A 15,090-nucleotide genomic window follows, 5' to 3' on the forward strand; every position below is an offset into this window, starting at 1 on the left:
CCATAGCGTGGAGGGCTGGATCGTCGGTGCTGATGGAGACGGCATGCTGGAACAGAGGAGGAGGGACGCTCCTGCACCCATCTAGATACAATTGGTCTAGTACAGGGCGAGTCCTTCGCTTCGAAAAGATGTGCTTCAGACATTGGCCTGGATGCGGACATTCCTTGCAGAAGTCCATTTCGGTCGTCCAGTCCAGCACTCTTTTGCCCGCGACCAGGTAGATTCTGCGCAGACCGCTCGCGAGATGTACCAAGAGCAGACACTGCGCCAAGAAACAGCCAGCTCTCAAGGCCTTCATCCAAGATTGGTGTATAGAAGTGTTAACGAAAGGCTCGAGAGCATCTTTCCAGAACTCCAAGTCTTGCAGCGAGACATGAAGCTTCTTATGTGCCGCGGCTGCGAAATGTGCATGTCGTATGTGAGCTGCCAGGCTCGGCTGTTCGAAAATCGTGGCCAAAAATTTCGTAGCTTGCCGGCTATAAGTGTCGAAGGTGTGAGAAAAACTTCCGTATAAGCGAGGCAGAGCGGCAAAGCGAAGCGGCCTGCAGACGCAACTTATCGCTGCCAAAGACCTGATCGATTCTGCGGTGTACAGCACGCGGTTGTCTCGATATTTGTATTCGACGACCGCTTCCATGATCACGTCTAAAAGTTCGGGCGGTATGAGGTCCAGTCTCAGGGCCATTTGACGATTTCACAGGGCGAAGAGAAGCCATCGTAGGACGAGCAGTGATTGAACATTATATATAGATATCTCCACGTGGCGACTGCATAAAATGTCAGAACGAATGGATATTTGCTTACTTACGTGCTGCTGCAGTGCTGCGAATGGGCTCGCGCGACGCGTGTGGACCGTCGTCCAGAAACCATCTCCAAACCATCACGTTCCGCAAGCTTTGTCATATACTCTCAAGCAGCGTGATCAGTGAAATGAGCCACGCGAGAAAAGCAGCAATGTTGTGGTATGCAGCGTGGAGAGGCGTCATGGAGAAGCTGGAGCAAGGCGAGGCCCGTGCACGGCTCGGCGGCAGCGGCTCCACACTGGGGTGCAGTAGAGTAGCGGCTTCGGTACTCCACTTCGATGCTTCCTCTACCAAAATCGCGCTGAGGTCGTCTGAGTCGCGCGGGGTGTGCTTGGCCTTGGCCTTGGGGGAACTGTCTCGGCTGAAGAGGTACCTTCTCCTGCTGCCGAATCTTACTTCCTGCGTCTACGCGTGTCGTGGCGCGTTCCACTGCGTCTGCACACTGGGCTTCTCCAGGAAGGAGCAACAAAGCTGCCAAAGTCATCTGCTCGAAGCTCTAGCTGTGTGGTTGGAACGTGTCATACGAAGCAGGAAGCCCGTTCTTCGACCAAAGCAGGGGCCCGGCTCACGCGGACGATACATGATCAAGACCACATCGCCACAATGTGGCCTGGATGCGGATGCGGGCCGTGGAGGCCATTGACTTCATCGCTGCTCCCGCCGAAGCAGAGTCTGTTATGTGCATTCGTGCCGACAAGGCCGCTATACCAGAGCTCGCGAAGATGTCAAGGAGCTGCAGCAGCGGCTCAAGCACCGCGCAGTGAGCCGGCCGAGGAGCACGTTGAGGAGGTCAAGACTGTCCCGTATGCCGAACTTACCATTGGCGTGCCTCTCGAGGTTCGCACCGGCGAGAGGAGAGTTGCCATCACGCCTCAGAATGCAAAACTCCTGCTCAAGAAAGGCTTCAAGCAGATCCTGGTCGAGCATGGCGCGGGATTCCAGGCTCAGTTCTCGGCCCACGAGTATGAGGAAGCAGGCGCCACGATGGTGAACGCCAGTCGAGTCTGGTTTGACAGCGACATCATATTGAAAGTCCGGCCTCCCCGCCTGAGAAGTACCATGGCATCGCCCAACAACTTCCTTCAAGGATTCAAGGCAGGCGGTGTGTTGATCTCCATTCTACAGCCGAATCTTGAGAGGAACAAGAAGATCGTAGATGCCGCGGTCCAGAAGAAGATCACCACCTTTGCTATGGACCAGATTCCTCGGATCACGAGAGCGCAGACCTTTGATGTTCTGTCCAGCATGGCGAATATTGCTGGATACAAGGCGGTGTTAGAAGCGAGTAACCACTTCGGCAGATACTTGACTGGCCAGACCACGGCCGCAGGAAAGATACCACCTGGCAAGGTTTTGGTCATTGGAGCCGGTGTTGCTGGTCTCAGTGCCATTGCTACGGCGAGACGAATGGGAGCCATCGTTCGTGGTTTCGATACCAGATCTGCGGCTCGCGAGCAAGTCCAATCCCTCGGAGCAGAGTTCATCGAAGTCGAGATCAAAGAAGATGGATCCGGAGGTGGAGGCTACGCCAAGACCATGTCTAAGGAGTTCATCGAGGCGGAGATGAAGCTTTTCATGGAGCAGGCGAAGGACGTCGACATCATAATCACTACCGCCCTGATTCCTGGAAAGCCTGCACCGACTTTGATCACCGAGGAGATGGTCGCCGCTATGAAGCCCGGATCCGTGATTGTTGACTTGGCTGCTGAGAATGGAGGCAACTGCGAGGTCACAGTTCCTGGAGAACTTATCCATTATCAGGGAGTCACTGTAATCGGATACACGGATCTGCCATCTCGATTGCCAACTCAAGCTTCAACATTGTACTCCAACAATATCACCAAGTTCCTGCTTTCGATGTCGCCCAAGGAAGGTCATTTCGGAATCGACTTGAATGACGAAGTGGTGAGAAGATCTATCGTCACTTACAATGGTGAGCTTCTGCCGGCTCTCCCGCCTGTCGCTCCGCCTGCACCACCACCTGTCAAGGAGGAAGTCAAAGAGGAGGAAGTCGTTGCGCTTACTCCATGGCAGAAGGCTGTTCGTGAAGTTGGAGTCGTTACTGGTGGCATGACCACTGCGCTGGCACTCGGCAAGGCGACAGGTCCACTATTCATGAGCAACTTCTTCACCTTCGCTCTTGCAGGTCTGATTGGCTATCGGGTTGTCTGGGGCGTCGCTCCTGCTCTGCACTCACCTCTCATGTCCGTCACCAACGCCATCTCTGGCATGGTCGGTATTGGTGGCTTCTTCATCATGGGAGGAGGATACTTGCCACAAACAGTGCCACAGGTGCTCGGTGCCGCCTCCGTTTTGCTGGCCTTTGTCAATATCACTGGAGGATTCGTGATCACGAAGCGCATGCTGGACATGTTCAGACGACCTACAGATCCTCCTGAATATCCCTGGCTGTACGCTATCCCGGGTGTCCTCTTCGGTGGTGGTTTCATTGCTGCGACCACCACAGGCATGGCCGGCCTGGTACAAGCTGGATATCTCGTCAGCTCAGTTCTCTGCATTGGTTCATTGACTGGCCTGGCCTCGCAGGTTACAGCAAGATCTGGCAACCTGCTGGGTATCTTGGGTGTCAGCTCTGGTGTTCTGGCCTCGCTAGCTGCAGTCGGGCTTCCCATGGAATCACTGATTCAGCTCCTTGGTGTTGCAGGTATCGGAAGCTTAGTCGGAGCGCTCATCGGTCGTCGTATCAGTCCAACTGAGCTACCCCAGACCGTGGCAGCACTGCATTCCGTCGTCGGTCTCGCAGCAGTCTTGACTAGTATCGGTGCCATCATGGCCTCTATCAACCATCTCGACATGACGCATATGGTCTCCGGATACCTCGGTGTCCTAATCGGAGGCGTAACCTTCACCGGCTCAATCGTCGCTTTCCTAAAACTCGCCGGCAAAATGTCATCTCGTCCAACAATCCTCCCAGGCCGCCACCTCATCAACGCCAGCATGCTAACCGCAAACGTCGCAACAATGGGCGCCTTCTGCGCCTTCGCCCCAGGAGCACCAGCCATAGCAGTCGCCTGCCTCGGCGCCAACACTGCCCTCAGTTTCGCCAAAGGCTTCACAACCACCGCAGGAATCGGCGGCGCAGACATGCCCGTCGTCATCACCGTCTTAAACGCCTACTCCGGCTTCGCCCTCGTAGCGGAAGGCTTCATGCTAAACTCCCCCATCCTCACAACCGTCGGCTCCCTCATCGGCGTCTCCGGCTCAATCCTATCATACATAATGTGCACAGCCATGAACCGCAGCCTAACCAACGTCCTCTTCGGCGGAATCTCCGCGCCCACATCCACCGACCAAAAAATCGAAGGCGAAATCACAAAAACCACACTCGAAGAAACGGTCGAAACTCTACGCAATGCCCAGAAAGTCGTCATTGTCGTCGGCTACGGCATGGCCGTCGCCAAAGCCCAATATCCCATCGCGGAAATCGTGAGTATGTTGAGAAGTATGGGCGTGGAAGTGAAATTCGCAATCCATCCTGTGGCCGGAAGAATGCCGGGACAATGTAATGTCCTCCTCGCCGAAGCCTCGGTTCCATACGATATCGTTTTGGAAATGGATGAGATCAATGAAGAAGGTTTTGATGATGTGGATTTGACGTTAGTCATTGGGGCTAACGATACTGTGAATCCTATTGCTTTGAGGAAGGATAGGTGAGTCGACACGTGGAAGTGTGGGTGTCTAGGTTTTTTTGCTGACGTTGTGTGTAGTCCGATTGCCGGGATGCCGATTATTGATGCGTACAAGTCGAAACAGGTCATTGTGATGAAACGGGGGATGGGATCTGGGTATGCGGATATTCCGAATCCTATGTTCTTCCAGCCGAATACGAAGATGTTGTTTGGTGATGCAAAGGCGACTTGTGATGCTATTCGGGCTGCTTTGGCGGATGCACCGAAGTGAGATTTTTAGGTAGTAGCTCAGATATTTGCATGGCACTGTTATATTGGGTTGGGGTGTATATGGCGTATGTTGATCATTTTGCATTTGATTTTGAGGGACAGCAAATGGAGAGAGATTGGAAGTCGAAAGCGGTGAAGAGGAAGCTTGATAAATGGAGTCATGCACTTTCCGGTTCATGTCGGCGTCTTTCTCCGAATCCAATGTTTCTGCGCGCCTCATTTGTTGAGCGCTTTGCTCAGTACTTGGTCTCATCTACTTCGTGTCAACGTCTCCTCTTAGCGAACATAGCAAACCCGGCTGTGTGATGCTACCTGCTCAACCCGGCGAAATGCTCAGCCGTCTCTCAATGCCCTCAACGCCGCCCGCTTCGTCATGAAATGCGGTTTCAAATCCGTCCCACCCAAGTCCGACTGGTGATGCCATCGAAGACGCAAGTATTGTCGATAGGAACATACTGCTTTGTGATCACTTTGATCACTTCCTGAGCGATTAGACCACCCGATAGCGAAGCAACATTGTGCAATTCGCCGCCGCCTGCACGTGCAAGCTCGCGGGCGTAGTTGCCTACAGAGGTCTTGATGTTGGAGTACTCTGGATCCTCAATCCGCGTTCCTGCTTCATTGATGATAGAATCGACGACAGTCTGAGCTATTTCGGCTAGCTTTTCGGCATCTTGTTCGTAGTCGTGGGCACCAGCAGCTTGCAGTGCAGGTCCGCCGGGCACAGCTGGGCCAGAGCTGTGGCTGGCTGCGAAGAGGTCCCATGCATAGAAGGCAATGTAAAGGCCGACGAGACTCTCGGGATTGGTGAGCTGGTTGCAGAGGAACTTAGCCCGGTCGCCGAAAGTGGCCTTGATGCCGGGTGTGGCGATCTTGAAAGGTCGGCCACGGACGAGAGAGATGTGAGCAGCTCCTTTGCAGAAGTTCTCGACGTCAGCTTCTGAAATAACCAGATCCGAGGCACGCCCCGTCTCTGCTTCGATACTGCGGACAATGGTCAAGACTTCGGCGGCATCTTTCCGAGCTTTTTGCTTGTAGATGTTTTGCAGCTGGATGTATGTGTCTGATTGAGCTTTCATGTCAGGAACAGCTCCAGGAAGTGGTAGCTCGCCGTGCTTAGCGTAGAACTGGGATACTGCATTTGCAATGAGCCAGAAAGGTGGCGATGTGGATGTCAGTGAGTCCACTTCAGGCGCTTTGAAAATCTCCCGCACAGAAGATGGCGGTGTTGGAGGATTCAGTGTCTTGAGCACGGCCGCACAAGCCTCGTCAAAGTTCTCTTCGCTCGGGCTGCCTGAGCGAACCAGACTTCGGAATGCCGTCTTCTCTTTGTATGATTCTGGTAGCTTTCCGTGTTGCTTCTTCCACTCTTCGAGATAATGTAGCAGCAAGCACACGTATGGTATATGAGCGAATTCATCCTCTTTCATCGTGGACATGTTTGCAGTCTTTCTCCGCGCAAAGTCGAGTAACTCCGGCCATGGTGTTAATAGGCGAAGATCGGTCGTGGCAGTAGGATCTGGATGCGTTTCGACAATCGGGAATGCAGATGGTAGGCAGAGCGAGAAATGGCTGAAGTAGCCAAGCGAGTGGATGTAGAAGGCGGGGATGTCGCGTTTTTGCAGGTGTTCACTGATCAGCGCGAGAACAGTAGGATCGATGGGTGCGGCGATCAGGACGAGGTTATAGGAAGCGAAGAGATTATCCTTGGTTGCATAGCTCTCAAGCGGTTCGGTGATGAAGTTGCCTTGGACATCAGGGTTGAGCTCCGTCAAGTACTTGGCTGTCTCTTCTGCGCGGAATTTGCCCAACGACGAGTCTTCTAGGAAGAAGTTGACGCCCAGATCTGCTTCTGAGACCAAAGCCGAGTCGAGGATGGTGAACTGGCCGACCCCAGGCAAGACGATGTTCTTGAGCGTTTCGACGCCTGTCACGCCTGGTCCATTGTTGATGAGAAGGATGTGCGATTCTTCCAGAGCGATTTGACCAGTTGCGCCCTAGCCATTTTAGCCATGTGCAGCCACAGCAATTGAAGCCATGTTCACTCACCCAAAGCCTCAGTTGCCGGTCGTACTTTCTCTCCTTCGCCGTCGGCAAGTCTTGCAGAGGCGGCGGAACCTCCTTCACCGGGCTCACAGCCGCCATCTTGAGCCTTTTGTGCACTGGCGACTCCACGTTGAATATCTGCTCAAGGAGCACTAAAGGACTGTGTCATGTAAAGGATTGTGGTTGTGTGCCATGTACCTGAGAGCTTGGTTCAGGCACAGGCCAAACGCGAACAAGCGACTCTGGAGCTTCGCGGGGTGATGATGACATAATGTTCGCGCCAAGATGTATACTCTCCTATTTCCTATTATTACTCCCTACATTGCTATTAATTCCAGCTAGCTAGACAAAGAATGTACTGTGGCATGCTCGAAATCAGATTAGAGCAATTACGAGGAGATAAAATCTTGAACGATCTGGTTAAATCGTTTCGGATTCTCCCAGAACACGAAGTGACTGCCCAACTCTTCTGCTGTGAATGTATACGTCGTAGCGCCTGGGATTTGGGTGGCTGCCCAGTTGATACCAGTCGCATTATTTATGCTGACCGCTCCAGAAAGCACCTTTGTAGGAATGTTGATAGTTGGAAGTAGGTCTCGCCAGTCTGCGGAGGCGTGATTGATCAACAAAGTTGCGGCGTTGCTGTCGCTCATTTTCAAGTTCTGTGCTAACATCCAATCCAAGTCGTGTTGAGAGATCTCCTTCGTGAACATGCTGGTAATTAATGGTCTCAGTTCGCTCGACAGGTTGGCGGACAAGGTATACACCCGAGAGGGCTCGAACAAGGCGCACGACCATGTGTCGCGTTGAGCTTGGGTCCAGGTTGGATCTTGTACGAGAACGGAGCACTGATCTGCGATTACGAAGCTTTTCATCCGCCATCGTTGCTTGGGATACTGATCCCATAGCGCCCAGGTTACGGAAGAGCCCATGGAATGTGCGATGATGGTAACATTGCGAAGGTCCAGGCCAGTCAGAATGTCTTTGAGGTCTGCACCAAATCTAGACAGTCGATATCCATAGTGAGGCTTCTCCGAGTCCCCGTGACCGCGATAGTCATATGCCGTCACCCGGTAGCCAGCCTGGGAAAAATGTTCGACCTGCTTCTTCCACTGGGCGGCAGTTTGGCGCCAGCCTGGGATAAACAGTAGTGCGTGGCCATTAGCCGGTCCAGCCTGTATGACGGCCAGCCGGACCCCATCGGATGTCGTGACATTGCGCACACTCGAGCTTTCGGCAGCGTGGCACGCTATCGACCAGCACGCAAGGAGGATGTTTGTGAACAGAGCTGTGAAGTGCATTATTACGAGGTTATGGGCCGAAGTCAGACCATGTGCAACGACTCGGGAGTTTATAGAAGCCCCAGACGATGATGAAGATAGCAGGTCGAGTGGAACAAGCCCCTCCCATGCGGGAGAAGATGGCCATATAACTTGCCATGGGTTGCATAGTGTCAATGCTCAATAATAATGCATGGAGGACGGCGAAGATGAGGGGAGCATGTCCTTGTTCGGAGAGAGGACGTCCAGACGTCGAAGACAATAATAATGTGGGGGAGAACAGTGCAACTCCGAAAATTGTGCTAGCTATATATGGTTAGTGCCAAATCCTCCTCACATGCCCGCGGGCATCGGGCATCACGCATCCCCCCGTCGACCGTGATGCTAGGCTTTGAAAGGCCGAAGACATTGACAATGTGATGACAATAATAATGATGAGGCTATACAGTGCTGTGGAAGCACTTATATCCTATGTGGCCCGCAGCCGCGTGTCAGCATGTCCATCGTACCTACGCTCGGGCACCTGGCACGTCTCAAATTATGGATGAATTCCCAACCTATCCGGATCTACGACAGAAGGTCGCCCTTGTCATGGGCATCGGGCAGACCACAAGCTGCAATCCAGAGGCTTGGGGCAATGGAGCAGCCATCGCACTCAGACTCTCACAAAACGACGCGTTCGTCTTTGGATGCGATTTGGACATGGCCGCAGCAGAGCGAACGAAATCCCGACTGCCGGGCCCATGCACGGTCATGGCCGCTGATGTGACATCTGCCACCGATGTCTCGCGCGTCGTCGATACCTGTATATCCACCTACGGCCGCATAGACATCCTCATCAACAACGTCGGCTTCCCAGTTCAGGGAGATGCTGTGAGCTTACACGAGGGACTTTGGAACTCGCAACTCCACATCAACCTCAACAGCGTCTACCTCGCCTGCCAAAAAGTCATACCTATAATGCAAGAGCAGGGCTGTGGATCAATCGTGAACAATTCCTCCATCGCAGGACTCCGATACCTAGGCAAGCCGCAGATCGCGTACAACACTGCCAAGGCCGCTGTTATGCACTTCACACGAGTGACAGCCGCCGCATTTGCCAAGGACGGTGTGCGTTTGAATTGTGTGGCTCCAGGACTGATATTGACACCCTTGGTAGAGGCAATGGAGTTCAGTCCTGATGAAGGGAAGAGAGAGATGTTTCGGAAAGTGACCGAGCACAACGTGCCAATGGGCCACATGGGTACACCTTTTGATGTGGCCGATGCTGCTGTGTTCTTGGCAAGTGCAGCAGCAAAATACATCACAGGACATACAATAGTTGTGGATGGAGGGTTGACCGTCTCCACGGGGACATAAATGCCCATTGTCCAGTCTCGATCCGTTCCTGGATATCCATAATAATCCATATGTACCAGCATCATGCTCTTATTAAAATCCCGGCTCGCCGAGGAGATTTGCGCGGGGTTGTTTACGACTCGCATCTCTCAACAAAAGTTCAATGGTGAAAAGTGCAAGTTGCAAGTTGCAACTGACCCGACAAGAGCAGAACATGCGATGGACAACGCTTCAGTCTCCCGAGACGAGGATATTGGAGACACTGTGCGCCCAACAGGCCGGAAGCGACTCTTCATTGCTCGAGCGGTGCGTCCCCCAACCAGCCAGCGGACCAGTTCCTGACGCCAAAACAGGCGTGTCATGCATGCCGCACGAAAAGGACCAAATGCGATGAGGGCTCACCTTGCGGTCGATGTCGCCTTTTCGGTATTGACTGTATATACAATGATAGTCGGGGCTTCCGGTGAATAGATTCGTGATCCTGCACGGGCTGTACGGCTGACACCAAGCAGACACGAGACCTCCCTTAGTGTCATCATGGCTGCCATAAGACGTATCGAGACTAAACTCGATGGCAAGCCAGCCACGCCAGATGCCAGGCAGGTTGAGCCGCGCCCTGAGACTCATGATTCAAACTCATCGAGTCAAACTCGGTCGCCTCTCTCAGAACCGACGATCAAATCACCGCAGTCGGCTTCCCATGGCGATGCCGAAAGTGTCAAATTATCCTTCAGCGCTCATCGCATCATGGACTGGACCCTGCATGTTAAAGACCCAGAACTACGACAGCAACCTTTGCATCTGGAATCGAAGCGACCCATTCTACCTCGTCGCGTGATCTCTTATGACGAGCGTCCCTCACCATTGCTCTCAACGCTGAGTCTGTCTGACTTGAATACACTCTGCGAACTATACTTCGACACATTCAATCGCACGGCTCCGATCCTAGATCGCGAGTCCTTCTCCAAGACAGTCGGCGTCGCAGTAGAGACCGCATTTGGGATAAACATAGAGTCGTGCCTAGTTTTGACCGTCATGGCTCTGGGTTACATGGCACAAGACGCGTTCAATGAAGGGGGCTTTGCCTTGTCTTCCTCTATGGAGGCACGAAACCTGTCTCCCCCCAATTGCGATTCTTCAACACCACAAAACTGTGAAATCGCGCTGCGACTTTTCGACGAGAGCCGAAGACGCATCGGATTTCTCCTCAGTGAGCGAGACATTCAAAGCTGCCAGTACTTTCTTCTCGCTGCAGCTGTATACGCCGTCTTGCTACGGCCGCTTGATGAATGGGCTATGACCAGTCAGGCTTGCACAATCATCGCAGCCTTCTGGCTGTCACATCCTCACCCGGCTGATGACTATGAAATCGACTTACAGCGTAGACTGTTTTGGACGGCTTTGATGAGGGACACCATCCTTACGGACGAGCTGGAATTACCTCCGAGCTCCCTTCAAAGCCTTGAAGGGCGTGTCGCTCTACCAAAATTCATTCGACACGGACATCCGGCAACAAGCGGTTGCGATGACTATTATCACTGCCACTACCTCGCACAGATCGCGGTACGAATCATTATGACACGTATCCGCGATGAGCTCTTTCATACCAATCCTTCAGCCTATCTCGCTCAGGAGCTATTTCATCAGCTAGAGCAGTGGCGTTCGAGTCTCCCTTCGTCGATTCGAGATGATCTTGACAGCGAACCAGTCGTCCACAATCATCCCGCGCAGACTTTGGCTGTGGCTATGCTACAGGGCCGCTACTGGATCTCGATATATCACATTGGCAGGCCTTTCTTATACAAAGCCCTCTCAAGCGTTTCCAAACTTGCCGAGAATGATCTCGATATTTGCAGACGCTCTGCTGAGGCTGCCATCGCATGGTTTGCGGCTTTCCAGCGCTGCATAAAGATGCGTGGCTATATGCATCTCAATTTCTTCGTCTGCGGCCAGTAAGTATGGTTATGATGAACCACGATGGCAATTGCTTACGGTGGGATAGGTTGTTCGGGCAGCTTCTCATAATGCATCGGCTGAAGTCTGCTCCAGAGGCCAAGATCCGAGAAATCGTACCCGAAAGATTCGAGACTTCCTATCGCGAGGCTCTCTGCTTCATGCAGGAGATGGCCCCTTTCAATCCCACTGTCGCCCGCGACGTGCGAATCCTCATGAGCCTCTATGAATCTCAAGCTGGGAAGCCTTGAAACCTCGAAACGGCAGGACTTTCGTGACTACCGTGCGCGCAAATCAGAAAAGCTGCTGCACATAGCCAATTCAGATCGGCTCAATAATGATAAATGCGCACTCTGGTTTCGCCCAACAGACTTTTGGACCTTGGACTCACGTAGCCATAGGTCAATCGGAGACCCACCGCCAGCACTGCTGTGGGGAAATTACACGCCGCGGACACAGATATCTTTGCCCGCGCTGATTCTCCTCCCTGACCGGGACCTCGACGTCGCGATTCGGCCAAGCCAGTTGTCAGCCATCCCGCCTTGGAAGGGTAATCGAGCAGAAATAGGAAGACTAGTGGGACGGAAAGAATCGTGATGGGAACCTAGATAAGGCAGATACATCAAAATCCTTCTAGCCCGGCAATTCCAACCCAACAGTTCTCCGCAATGCAGCCTCCACATACACCCTCCAAGGTCGCAGACGTGGGAAGATGAATACGACTCGAATCGATCGTCTCTCGACACGGTATTCTACCAGTACAACTCCAGGAAAGGATCCACCTTTCGAAGACCAGCGTCGTGGCGTAATGTTGTACGGTGAACGCACGCCAGGCGAAGAAAAAGACGGTCAGCCATGGTAGAAGGCTTCCAGCCTTGGCGCACGGTCAGCCTTGGCGCACGGTATTCAGCCACTTCCGTAGACTATCTTTATATGTGAATAACTCTACAACTATAGACCCGATTGACAAGGCGATTGATGATCTAAATAGCTAGGACACTCCTAATATCGCTGCTACTGCTAGGACCTATAGAGTGAACCGTTATACGCTTTCTAAGCGCTAGAGAGGTATCTAAGGTAGCAAACAGGCCTAATACGAAGACAAGCGATTATTAAGTGATCCATAAGAGGCTAAGTTGGTCCTATATATCAATAAGTTGACTGACTTAGGCCTACTACCGACTGCCTAAATAATACGGAATTTCGCTAAGCAGGTCTATAGCTAGGAGCCTAATAAGAACTAGCCTACTAAGTTTACTAAAAGGCACTTAGACATATTGTCTTCTAAGTACCTTAGCAACCTAGATAAGGCTCGGAAGAAGGCTAATTCATAGTCCTCGTATACTAACTACTTTACTAAGCTAGAAGCAAAAATAAAGAAGTATAATATTAAGCCTAAGAATATATATAATATAGATAAGAAGGGCTTTATAATAGGTATGCTTAGCAAAGCTAGAAGGATCTTTACAAAGCAGGCCTTATTAAGTAGCTAGCTAAAGGGGCATATACAGGATAGCAACCGTAAATAGATAATAGTTATTGCCTATATTAGTGCTAATAGTAAAGCACTGCTACCTGCCTTAATCTATAAGGCTTAACCTAGCTAGTTTTAGGATACCTAGGTAGAAGATGTAGACCTATAACAGCATACAGCCTTCTTTACCGAGTTACCTTCTAGCTAGACAAACGATAAGCTTAGCTTCGTATAGCTTACTTAAGTATTCGATCGCTTTATAAAGCAGAAGGCTCGTAATGGTCGCTCTTAGCGGCTATTAATGCTAGATAGCTACGGCTCTTATTTGAATATGAAGTTCCTTAACTAGGCACTATAAAGATAGATACTAATAGGCGTGTATCCGCCTTATTTAACCTATAGATTACAGCCTCTAGATGTCTCGTTGTTTGCGCCTCTTACAAGCTATTATTTAATAGCCTTAAACCAGTTTATACACAGATCTATAGGTATATAGGGTATAATAAAGCGGGTGTTCTTTAACCTATTCTAGCAGGCTTAGACTAAGGCTATAGTAAAGAAGAATATATCTAGTAGCTTCTAGAAGATAGGCATCTATCCGTTTAATCTAGAGGTAGTACTATCTAAGCTAAAGAAGCTAAAGAATAAGACAGAAGCGACATCTAGTAAGCAGGCTAGTAGGCCTTCCTTAAAGGCTTTAACTAAGTCGAGTATTAAGCGAGCTAACTAGAAGAAGATTGAGGCTATTGTTAAGACTGTAGTAGACGCGAAGAACTCGAAGAAAGTGCTAAATCTAAGGGACTAGGTTAGCAGCTTACAGGCTCAGAATATATAGCTCTTAAGTTAAGTTAGTAGACTTATAGCTACTCTTAGTAATAAGCAGAAGCGTAGAAAGCGAGGTAAGAAGTTGTTTAAAGAGATAAGGGCTAAAGACGGCTCTACTGCTATGTTTTACTTACCTAATAAGATTTAGTAAGCAAGAGATATACTTACTAGGAAGGAGCAAAAGAAACAAGCAGAGGCTGCTTAGAAGGAGGCTTAGAGGGTCTAGTAGCAACTAAATAAGCAATATACTATATAGGCTAAGGCACTAAAGGCACAGTAGAGACAGGTTGCTACTAAGGAAAGGAAGGAGAAACTAGCTTAGAAAGTAGCCTACCTCTATTTAGGCGCTTCGTAGTTGAATTCGTGTATATACTCGTAACTTCCATTTCTACACTATACTACATTAGGTTTAGCGCCATTCGAGATCTTATTCTAGCGAAGCGCCTAAAGCTAAACCGTTGCTAGCGGGTATAGGTTACGTTACCACTACTATATTTTATATCGAATAGGCTATATAGCTTAACAACTATTAGTCGCAGTATAGCACTTTATAGAGACGGGACCTAGATAATTTAGCGATTAAGAATATCCGCTATTTTAATAAGCTAGTCGCTTTAGAAATGCTAAAGTTATTATCGATAAACGTGAATTGCTACTCTCGACTAACTCGTTTGCGCTATTTCCGACGTAGACGAGAACTCGATAGCGAGAAGTCGCGCGTAGGTACGTATAGCGAAGAAGTTAGTCGGATAGCCCTAATTAAGGACCTCTAGGTATTGACTTAGTGTATAGCGATATGTTGAGAATCGGTGTATTTGGATAGGCGGATAGCTGTAGAAGTAGGCTCGGCTAAATTAGTGTAACTTAGCGCGTATACGTCGCATACACGAGATTTTTAGATCGTTAGACTCGCAATTAGCAGGGCTACAACCTCCTCGTATTGGATTTGCTAGTTGTCGTTTGTATAGCGAGATCGTATTTTGATAGCGGAATCTACGATAAAAATTAGCGGTTTAGCTTTAGGCCTTTAGGCAAAGGATTAGGTAGAGTAGTATATAATTAGTTATTCGGAAAGACGGAAGCTAGCCCTAATTTAAATCTATTACGTGCAATCTGACTAATTCACCACCGCGCAACGTAATCCTGAATGTATAAAGGCCTAAACGGAGGTAGGAAAGTAGCTAAGAAGGAGATAAGGAAACAGTTAGTTATAGCTACTAGATAGCTAAACAACAATCTTTAGGACAGTATTAAGAAGGTAAGGAACCCTCTAAGGCGTATTGTATTTGAACAGCTATAGGAAGAAGATGTTATATATACTCTAAGGAAGAAAGCCGGAAATCGGGCTTTAGAGGTAAAGCGAGCTATACTAATTATAATACTGCCTATAAGGGTCTAGAAGTTGTCCTAATCAAACCGGCGTAGTCGAAATGTATATAGAGGAAAGCATT

General features: G+C 50.3%; 5 protein-coding genes across 5 annotated transcripts; 3 read left to right on the forward strand and 2 right to left on the reverse strand.

The window, feature by feature from the left end:
* The first annotated feature begins 1,225 nt into the window (after positions 1-1,225).
* MYCFIDRAFT_50085 (uncharacterized protein) lies at positions 1,226-4,899 on the forward strand. Its single transcript, XM_007932377.1, has 2 exons — positions 1,226-4,474; positions 4,532-4,899. Exons 1-2 carry the CDS (start codon positions 1,407-1,409, stop codon positions 4,722-4,724), a joined length of 3,261 nt encoding a protein of 1,086 aa, XP_007930568.1. The 5' UTR covers positions 1,226-1,406; the 3' UTR covers positions 4,725-4,899.
* A 210-nt stretch (positions 4,900-5,109) lies between these two features.
* Positions 5,110-6,868, reverse strand: MYCFIDRAFT_31437 (uncharacterized protein; the record flags this gene model as incomplete). Its single annotated transcript, XM_007932297.1, has 2 exons — positions 5,110-6,720; positions 6,773-6,868. The coding sequence occupies 2 exons, from the start codon at positions 6,866-6,868 to the stop codon at positions 5,110-5,112; spliced, it is 1,707 nt and encodes a 568-aa protein (XP_007930488.1).
* A 290-nt stretch (positions 6,869-7,158) lies between these two features.
* Positions 7,159-8,070, reverse strand: MYCFIDRAFT_31072 (uncharacterized protein; the record flags this gene model as incomplete). Its single annotated transcript, XM_007932292.1, has 1 exon — positions 7,159-8,070. One exon carries the CDS (start codon positions 8,068-8,070, stop codon positions 7,159-7,161), a length of 912 nt encoding a protein of 303 aa, XP_007930483.1.
* A 519-nt stretch (positions 8,071-8,589) lies between these two features.
* MYCFIDRAFT_78368 (uncharacterized protein) lies at positions 8,590-9,408 on the forward strand (the record flags this gene model as incomplete). Its single annotated transcript, XM_007932568.1, has 1 exon — positions 8,590-9,408. The coding sequence occupies one exon, from the start codon at positions 8,590-8,592 to the stop codon at positions 9,406-9,408; it is 819 nt and encodes a 272-aa protein (XP_007930759.1).
* Positions 9,409-9,601: 193 nt separating this feature from the next.
* On the forward strand, positions 9,602-11,982 carry MYCFIDRAFT_205123 (uncharacterized protein; the record flags this gene model as incomplete). Its single annotated transcript, XM_007932789.1, has 3 exons — positions 9,602-9,693; positions 10,269-11,339; positions 11,390-11,982. The coding sequence occupies 3 exons, from the start codon at positions 9,602-9,604 to the stop codon at positions 11,589-11,591; spliced, it is 1,365 nt and encodes a 454-aa protein (XP_007930980.1). The 3' UTR covers positions 11,592-11,982.
* Positions 11,983-15,090: the final 3,108 nt, after the last annotated feature.

The sequence above is a fragment of the Pseudocercospora fijiensis genome (genome assembly GCF_000340215.1).
Source record: "Pseudocercospora fijiensis CIRAD86 unplaced genomic scaffold MYCFIscaffold_9, whole genome shotgun sequence".
Taxonomy (NCBI): Eukaryota; Fungi; Ascomycota; class Dothideomycetes; order Mycosphaerellales; family Mycosphaerellaceae; genus Pseudocercospora; species Pseudocercospora fijiensis.